This window comes from Melospiza melodia, chromosome 14 (assembly GCF_035770615.1).
Source record: "Melospiza melodia melodia isolate bMelMel2 chromosome 14, bMelMel2.pri, whole genome shotgun sequence".
NCBI classification, from domain to species: domain Eukaryota; kingdom Metazoa; phylum Chordata; class Aves; order Passeriformes; family Passerellidae; genus Melospiza; species Melospiza melodia.
Genome location: NC_086207.1, coordinates 14,389,454 through 14,398,499, shown reverse-complemented (window position 1 = coordinate 14,398,499; position 9,046 = coordinate 14,389,454). Strand labels below are relative to the sequence as shown.

Sequence of the window (9,046 nt, the reverse complement as noted above, 5' to 3'; positions counted from 1 at the left end):
TTAACTTCAGTGTTAGAGATTTTTGTTTTAATCTTCCTACGCCTGTTTCTGACACATCATTTTACATGTGTGCATGCACCAACTGCCCTTCTTGAAACTAAAAATGGCCTTAAAAGCAAATGGAAAAGTTTGGGATTTTTTTTTTCACCTGTGAATGATGCAATTGGGACCCTGAATGTCTCTTTGCCATAGCTGTTAGAGGAGATGCCATCCTGAGGGGTCTGTTAGAGAGCCCCAACTGCAGACTCTGCTCCCTATCAGGCAGACAGCTGGGGTTCAGCCTGCTGCAGGGGGAATTTTGGCCTCTTCCAGTTCCAGTCTCTGTTTCAAGGCCACCAGTAAGGCCACTGGTCCATGGCTCATGGGAACAACTCACAGCCATGGAAACAGTGATATCTGAGCACCAAAAGTTCTTTCTTGTGGGAAGCCTGGAGCTGGGGCCTTTGCAGGTCAGGCCAGTCACTTGCCACTGACCCCACTCAGCCTGAACCAGTTTGCCCCAAGGCCAAAGCCCGGCAGGAGAAGATGTTAGGAGCAGCATTCCCCTTTGCCTGCCCTTTTTTGTTTAGTCACCAGCTGAGTTATGAAATCCGCCTGCAGCGTCACCGTGTCTGTGGGTTTCCCATGGGCTGGAGAGGCTATTACCAAGGAGCAGCTGGAATGTTAATTACCCATTAAGGAACTAAATCTGGGGGATTTCTCAAAGCAAATACACATCATCTCTGGCACTAACCCCACAGTGGCCTGAGCATCCTTCCCAGCCAGGCTGGAGGACGCAATCCTTGCAGCCCCTGCTGGAAGCCCCTCCCTTCTCATCCCAGCCAGGGAATGCTCTCAGCGCGGTCCTCAGCAGCAGGACAGCCTGGCTGGAGCTGGCGTTCCAGCCCCAGGAACATTTTGCAGGGCAAGCAGCTCCCTTGCAGACACACCAGAACTAGTGCAAGGCAAAGTGAAAGGGAAGAATGTGTCCCAGGGAGTGGAGAAAACTCCATCCTGCCCAGTGGAGCAGTCTGTCTCCCAGCTTTAGGGCTGAGGGCAGCACAGGATTTTGAACCAGTGGGTTAATTCTTTTAGCAGCTCATATGGTTATTTCAGCCTGTTGCCCATAAGCTGAGGCTTGTCTCTTTGCCTCTGGCTTGCATCTGTTCCAGGGGGAATATCCATAGGCTCGTACAGTCCTCTTGGAGGACTGTCACAGGCACAGCAGCACACGTGGCTCCGTGGGGACAAAGCCAGCCTGCCTGTGCACACCTCACCAGCCCCAGGCTCCTCCTCAGACAGGGCACCCACAGCACACATGCCCTGACACAGGCTGACCTCTGCTGCTGACTCTTTCCTTCCCCTTTCCTCCAAATCAGGCCGCTGCCACCGGAGCTCCTGGCTAGAATTACAGCAGCTCTGCCAACGCGTATTTTAAAAGCCTCTCCTTCCACATCCAAACAGGAAGAACCCTGATGCAGTGGCAAAAGTGTATCGAGCACAGGAGCAAGTGAAGGTGTTCACAGGGTCAAGACCGGGGTTACAGTGGCATCCCTGAGCACAGAGAGCTTTCCCAGGGAAAAGCCCCAGCAAGAGTGGGGGCAGTGCAGCCGGACAAGGAGCCTTCAGAATCAAATCTCTTTTTCCTGCTGGCAGCCCAGAGGTTTGTATCCTGGAATGCCTGGCCAGAGAAAGGAAAAGATATGGGAAATCTGGATAAGCAATATGGGCAAGTGGATGCTACCCTAAAAACACATAGCACCCCACAGCTGCAGAGGAGATGGACATGAGAAGGGAGGCAGACATTTCTGATGGGCCAGCACCAAATGCTCTCAGTGATGCAGAGGTGCTGGACCCTCCCTGCAGATGTTTCCAGGCCTTTGGACTGCACAGCCTCGCTAGCAGTGCTGTTATAAGGAGCCTCCCTTGTCCAGCTGCTTCTCCTCCACCAGCCCAGCTCTGAGCACAGTTCTGGATGCAGATCTGAAGCTCTGTCAGGCATTCCCATGGAGGGACCATGGGTGCTCCTGCTCTGTCACTCACACCCCAGCCCATGTGGCTCAGAGCTCTGTGTTTTCCAGAGGCAGCCCAGCACCAGGTGGAGCAGCTGGAAGCAGGGCAGGATGATGCCCAGGAAGCATTTCATCAGCTCTATAAATTCAATTTTGTTGTGCCTCTGTTCTGAAGGTTTTTGGTGTTCCCCATCCTTACCCTCCTGAGCACTTATTAAATCACTTGGAAACAGAAAATATTGCCTTGTTGGACTTCCTTTATGTAAAATTTTACAAACTGACATTCTTTTTGTTGAAGTTGAACACATCCCCTCCATCACAGCTCAAGGGTATTCCTGCACCATCACTCATGGTTCACAGCTGCAGTCTCTGCTTCTCCCATCCGATGCCAGAGCTCCTGAGAGAATCACCGTGACTGAAACCTCTCCCATCAGCTCCTTGACAAAATACGCCACTCACACATATTAAACCACCACACACATCCCCCTGTGGGTGAATTCCCCACCAGCTCCTCGCAGTCAGGGCTCCGGCGGGGACAAGCAGCTGCCTGCAGACCCCCAGGACCCCTCACCATGCTCAGCCCCGACAGGGAGCAAGGGAGAAAGGCCTGCGCCCCAACCTGGCTGCAGCTGAGCCGAGGCACAGCCGGCTGCAGCGGCGTGGCCGGGAGGAAGCAGAATGCTTGCTGGAGTTACACACATTTCCCTCCGGTTGTTTTTTAAACCGGTTCGTTTCCAAAGCTCTCCCGGGCCGGCTCCGTCTGGAGCGCAAACACCCCCCGACCTGCCGCCATCTTGGGGAGGGAGCCGGGGGAACGCCGCCATCTTGGGGAGGTCGGGCCGGCGGGAGAATTGATTGTGTGCGGGGGAGAGGCGGCCGCGCTATACCGGAGAGACCAGCCCGGCCCGGCCCGGCCTCGGGAGGGACGGTCACGGTCTGGCCCGACCCGGAGAGACCGGGATTGGGACGGGGACACAGCCCTGCGCCTGCGGCAGCGGACACGCCGCCTCCCGCCATCCCTTCCGGGTGAGGCGGTGACCCACGCCCCCTGACCCCGCCGCTTCCTTTCCGCGGCAGCCGCCGGAGCAGACGGGCAGGTGAGTCCGGGCCGCGCCGCATCCGCCGCCATCCGCCCGCCCGCGCCTCGCCGCCGCCTCCGCGCCCGCTGCCCGCCCTCGCGGGACCGGGGCTGCGCGGGGCAGCGCGCTGGGCGCGGGGCAGGCGCGCCCGGCGGAGCGGGGCCATGGGCCGCGGGAGAGCCGCGGGCTGGAGTAGCGGAGCGCCCGGCTGGGGCTGCAGGGCCCCGGGCCGGCCCTCCCCCGGATCCTAAGCGGTCGGGGCCGCGGTGAAACGCGGCGCGTTCGTGGCTCGCAGCTCGATACCGGCGATACAGCGTGTGCTCCGTGCTCCTTGCGGGCCTCGCTGCGCTGGGGAGAACGCTGTCCGTGGAGCCCGTGCGCCGTGGATGGGTCGAGGAGGGGATGTGGTGCTATGGAAGTGGCCGCGCAGATACTGCTGTAAATCGATGTTATAGTGCTCAGGGCAGTTGGTGGAGAGGGCACGGCCGAGGGTGATCTGGGTTGTGTTTGTGTTGGGTACCTCGGTGCAGCGGCCGGACATGTCCCTTGTGCCGGGCGCCGGCTGTAGCAGGAGTTTGGCAGGAGAGGGCAATAGGGAACCGTTTTTCTGCGCTTGGGAGCGGATGCGCAGGATCGCCGGCCATCAAACCGAGCACAGCCGAGTGCTGCCCCTGCTGTCTGCCAACTCTGAGGGTGGGCTTCGGGAGCAGGAGACTTGGCTGGGCTAGTCCCAGTTATGTGGTTGGGAGACCAATAATATGGAAAAACCCAAGCTGGTACTTTAAAGGTCTGCAGACTCAGGGCTTACTGACACTACTGGGTCTGTGTAATTGTTTGGTTTAGTGTTTTCTTCCCATAAACCCACTTAAACAAAGGGAAATGCTCAGCATTGCTGGTTATCAAGGAAAATGAGCTCCCTTGTGCACTGCTGTGTTGGGACTTGGGGACATCAGCTGCCATGAAGTGCAGCAGGAGAGATTCCACTTAACAGCTGTACATGATGACCTGCTTGCCAGGATACAGCAAAGCTGGGAATTAAAGGGGTTTATAGGAAATGTACCGGTGTTTTGCCAGTGGTAACTCATTTTTTCTTGCTTGGTAAAAGGTGGAAATAGCAGGAATTTCATAAAATTCTTGAACAATGCTGAGAAACTGCTGACACTCATACATGTCTTTTGTTGTTGCTCAGAAATGGCACCTCGCAAGGGCAAGGAGAAGAAGGAAGAGCAGGTCATCAGCTTGGGACCCCAGGTTGCTGAAGGAGAGAATGTGTTTGGCGTCTGCCACATCTTTGCCTCCTTCAATGACACCTTCGTCCATGTGACTGATCTGTCTGGCAAGTGAGTATCACCTCCCTGCAGTGCCCAGCTACTTCGGGTGTGAAAGCAGAAAATGGGTTTGGCAAAAGGTTCCACCAAATCCTTGAGTTTCTGCTGAGCTTCATGCACGGTGCATATACATTACCTGGGTGGCTTGGTGAGCTCTTCTGATGAAGGTGGTGTTCAGGGTACTGTGTGGCTTACTGATCTGGTAACATTGGAAATAATAGGTTCTGATTTGGGGGAGGAGCAAGGAATGGCTTTGTTTTGAGCATCACCTTTTCCTTCTGTAGGGAAACCATCTGCCGTGTGACCGGTGGGATGAAGGTGAAGGCAGACAGAGATGAGTCCTCTCCCTACGCAGCCATGCTGGCAGCCCAGGACGTTGCCCAGAGGTGCAAGGAGCTGGGCATCACTGCCCTGCACATCAAGCTGCGTGCAACTGGGGGCAACAGGTACAGCAGCAGGGCTGGGGCACCAGTGGGGATATGGCTGTGGGGGCTGGTGGTGAATGGGTGTGGAACACCAGGAGAGTGGTTTGGTATGGGGAAAGTGTGGCTTTCATATGCCTGGCTGTTTGTAAACTGTGTTCAGCTTCTGGGTCATTAAAGGGGTTGTTGGTTCTGACTCTCCTCCAGGACCAAGACTCCTGGACCCGGTGCTCAGTCAGCCCTGAGAGCTCTGGCCCGCTCTGGAATGAAGATTGGCCGCATTGGTGAGTGAGGAAATAAGGGAATATTTAGTGAAATGATTGCTCTGCTCGATCTTAACTTCGTGGTCACTTAGATGGTGTCAGTGAAAGAATTTCATGTAAACAGATCCTTAAATTGACCAGTAGGTGGTGAGAGCAGCACTCAGAACCCAGGTTTCTGTGTGCAGTGCAAACCCCAGCTCGGAGCAGGTTGCTGCTCCTCCTCTGATGTCACGTGGCTATTCTGGCACCTAAAAATACCTTGTTGGTCTCGGTGACTCAGTAATAATGGAGTTTTCCAGCTGTTGTAGGGACACTCCTGAACTTTGTGGGGAAGTCACAAGATGCAGTGGTGGTGGTTGTGCTGAAAATTCTTCAAACATAATGTGTTTCTTTTGAACTACTGTGGCCGCGTGGTTTAAGTGGGATGGGAGATGGGAATTTTTGCTTGCACAGCGTCAAAGCCCTCGGTACCCAGCCTGTGGCAAGTTCCTAGATCCCTTCACAGAGAGTTCCTTCTGCACATGTGCAGCTCCTGTGGTGTCCAGGTGATGGGTGTTGGGTGATGGCTGTGCCCAGGTGGTGTCTGGGGTGCCTCTGGAAGGTAACTGTGCTCTGGATTCTCTCCCTGCAGAGGATGTCACCCCCATCCCCTCCGACAGCACTCGCAGGAAGGGCGGTCGCCGTGGACGTCGTCTGTAACCAGCGCAGCACCTTCTGTTATTAAAGCTCTCTTAAACCTCGGTTTGGCTCTGTGTTTCCTTACTGGGGTGTGCTCAGAAGCCAAGGGGCTTCAGGTAATTCCATCCACAGATGGCTTGTGCTGTGGAGCAAGGCATCTGGCTTGGAGGGGAACCAGGCTGGCTGCTCCAAAGCCATAGGGGTCTTGGGATTCGTACAGTAAAAGCTGCTTTTAAAATGAGTTATAACCTCTTGCATCTCCTGGAAAAGAAAGCTGGACTGGGAACGAGCAACTGCTGCTGGATTTTCTGCAAAATGTTGCTTAATGCATCACTTCCCCTTTCTCTGGAAAAAGTCCTTTCTCTGCCTGGATATCTGTTCCTAAGCCAGCATTTCCCTTGGCACAGCCATAGTGTTTTATTTGTTATTTTATATGTGGCCATGGAAAATATTACAACAAACTTCCCTTACTGCCTTAAACATGCACCATTTGCCATTCAGATCACTTTTCCTGTCCTTAAAGTGGTGGTTGAACTCCACAAGGAGAAGGTGTCAAAAACATGAAACCAGAAGCAGCTCAGCCAACATGGAGCTGAAGGAGGAAAGGGCAGGAGAGAGGAGGGAGCAGGGAATGGGGCACTGTTACCAACAACTCCAACTCTGTTTTTTGATAGGCTTTGCATGCTGTGAAAGCTGTTGCTGTTCTTGTTGGCCACGCAGGTGTGGCACGTCCGAGGGCATGGCAGATCAAGCTGGCAGGGTTTCAGGTGCCCTCCTGCTAGTGGGGTTTTTAGTTTGTTTGTTGCAATTTTGCTGGTTGGTTGGTGTTGGGTTATTTTGTTAGTAATGGTTTTTACACGATGAAAAGCCACAGTTAGTACAAGATTGGATGTGGCACTCAGTGCCATGGTTTAGTTGAGGTGTTAGGGCTGGGTTGTACTCAGTGATCTTAGAAGTCTCTTCCAGTCTAGTGATTTGTGTGTTCCATGTGAGTTACTCTGTCCCAGGGGACATCACATGGTTGTTTCATGGGGTATATCTGGGGAGAGCTCTATATCAGAAATCCAACACAGGACCTTTGCTGCTGCAAAAATTCAGCAGGCTCTGCTCATCTGTCAGTGCTGGGGGACGTGTTTCCACTGACTCCCTCTGCTGCCCACCCTGGTCCAGGCGGGTTCAGCCTCTACCACATGCAGAAAGGGGAAGGTGTCTGCTCCATGGGAAGGTGGATTTGCTCTATTAACCCTTAGTCCTTGGAAGCTGGATCCGTGCAGGTGCACACAGGGCTGGCTGAGCTGAGTTGCTGTACACCCAGCCTGTGCCATGTGCTGCCCTGGCAGTGCTGTGCCATGGGCAAGCTGGTGCCTGGGCTCACTGCACAATTAAAGGTTAAAATTGCTTTGACTTCTTAGCTGACCTGACGTCTTTGAAGCAGTTTCCTGTGTTGATGCATAACCCCAAAGAGGAAATGATGAATGAGGAAGAGAAACCAAAGCCCCAGCAAAGAGCAGTTTCCTGGCTCATGTCCTGGGGCTTTCTGGAGGGAAAGGCCCTCCTGTCAGAGTGGCATGGATGGATCTCCTGGCTCTGGACACTCCCTGGTCTCACCCAGCTGGCTTGTCTTGAGTGATTGCCTGCCCACCCTGTGTTGCCTTGGCAGGGATGCTCGTCCTGTGGAGGGCATGGGGCTGTTCAGGGGCTGTGCTCCCTCCCCAGACACAGTCAGTGGTCACTGGTTAGCCCTGTGGCTCAGCCTTTCCCCTCAGGTTTGCCCAGGGCTGGTCCTGTGCTGCTGAGGGTGTCACCTCAGGGTTGGTGGGAAATGTGGGTGTGTTCCCCAAACCTTTGTGCAGGGTCTGGGGCTGAGAGCCGTGAGATGAGACCCAGCTGGTGGTGAATGGCTTCTTGTGAATGCCCACTGGGTTATTCCACCTCACTGCCTGAAATAATTGCTCTGCTGGCCTGGTCCTCATCAGAGTCTTGAAATCACTCCTTGCTCCAGATGGCTTTTTTGTCCTCAAAAAAGACTTGTGAAATTTTTGATGGGCAGCACCAAACACAAGGCCTTGGGGTAACAGGGTGGTGACAATTCATTGCCAGCCTCAGGCGATGGGAGAGTGAGGAGGGTCAGACAGGATGGAAGCTGCTCTCTGAAAGTGTCTTTGTCTTCCCTGGAAAATCAGTTTACAGACTGAGAACCCACCACCCTGTGGCTATCACAGCCCTGGGCAGAAAGTTGTGTGTGAGGCATTGAAGAGCTGACTGGAAATGTCTGTGTGTGGAGCAGGGGCTGACTTGGGGCTGACATTCCTCCTCCAGGCTGGGGCTCGAGGGGCTCAGCCTGCCTGGGAGGGGATGTTGCTCACCCCCAGGTTGTCACCCACGTTTGTGGTTTGCACAGCCGGCCCAGCTCCATGGAATCGCTGGGGTTTTGTTGGTGAAGTTCCTGTTCTGACTTTCTCTGGTTCCCCTTATGGCTGAGGCTGGTCATGGAACGCACCAGGAGCGTGGCCTCCAGGCAGGGATTGTGGCCCAAAAATGAGGAGCTGAGTGTGGGCTGGGGCTGTGAGGAAAACCAGTGTGTCCCCCAAAAGTCCCAGTGCCCATGATGGCAGAGACAAAAAATGTATGGAAGGCTTTTGTGTTCTTTCTTCCCCCCACCCCTTTTTTTTTCTTCCTTTTTTTTTTTTTTTTTTAACTTCTCTTTATTCCATTTTCTCTAGATATCCTCTCCCTTTTTATCTTCTTTTCAAACCCCTCTGATGGTTTCTAAACACAGCTTTGCTACAGGCTGGGGTGAGGCTGATGGACACCCTGGGGCAGTGCTGTGTGAATCCCTGGGTGCCCAGGCCTTTCTCAGCTGGGTTGCAGGGTCAGGACCAGGCTCCAGGCACCAAAACCCTTCCCTTGTGCGGGGCTGCAATTTCCCACCTGGAAAGCAGGAGCATAGTCTCACCACGTTTCCTCCAGCAACAGCATCTGCCAGGAGACCCCACCCTACCCCTCTAAGTGCTTTGAAATGATCCCTTTGCTTGCTCTCCTGCCAGCTGGGAGGCTCAGCAGTGAATCGGGAAAAGAAATGGAGTCTCTGAACATGTCCCTGCTCGCCCCAGGGGGTTTGCCAGGTAACCCGTGGTGCCTGTTTAGGTAGGGTGTGGCAGGACTTTCACCTCCACATTTGCAGTTTCACTTTTGGCTGAGCTCTGGCCGTGGTTGTGCTGAGCCCTGATGCTGGAGCCATCTTGGTGGTGGGCTCAGTGTGACCTCAGCCCAGCATGGACATGG

At 54.3% G+C, this 9,046-nt stretch overlaps 1 protein-coding gene across 1 annotated transcript; it reads left to right on the top strand.

Moving 5' to 3' along the window:
• The first annotated feature begins 2,967 nt into the window (after positions 1 to 2,967).
• Positions 2,968 to 5,823, top strand: RPS14 (ribosomal protein S14). The gene is made up of 5 exons (XM_063168848.1): positions 2,968 to 3,088; positions 4,260 to 4,410; positions 4,683 to 4,844; positions 5,028 to 5,104; positions 5,715 to 5,823. The coding sequence occupies exons 2-5, from the start codon at positions 4,262 to 4,264 to the stop codon at positions 5,780 to 5,782; spliced, it is 456 nt and encodes a 151-aa protein (XP_063024918.1). The 5' UTR covers positions 2,968 to 3,088; positions 4,260 to 4,261; the 3' UTR covers positions 5,783 to 5,823.
• Positions 5,824 to 9,046: the final 3,223 nt, after the last annotated feature.

Coding starts and splice junctions, on each gene's coding strand:
- RPS14 (XM_063168848.1), top strand. CDS start 4,262: ATGGCACCTCGCAAGGGCAAGGAGAAGAAGGAAGAGCAGGTCATCAGC. Junction 4,411..4,682: donor GTGACTGATCTGTCTGGCAA/GTGAGTATCACC, acceptor TTCCTTCTGTAG/GGAAACCATCTGCCGTGTGA. Junction 5,105..5,714: donor AATGAAGATTGGCCGCATTG/GTGAGTGAGGAA, acceptor CTCTCCCTGCAG/AGGATGTCACCCCCATCCCC.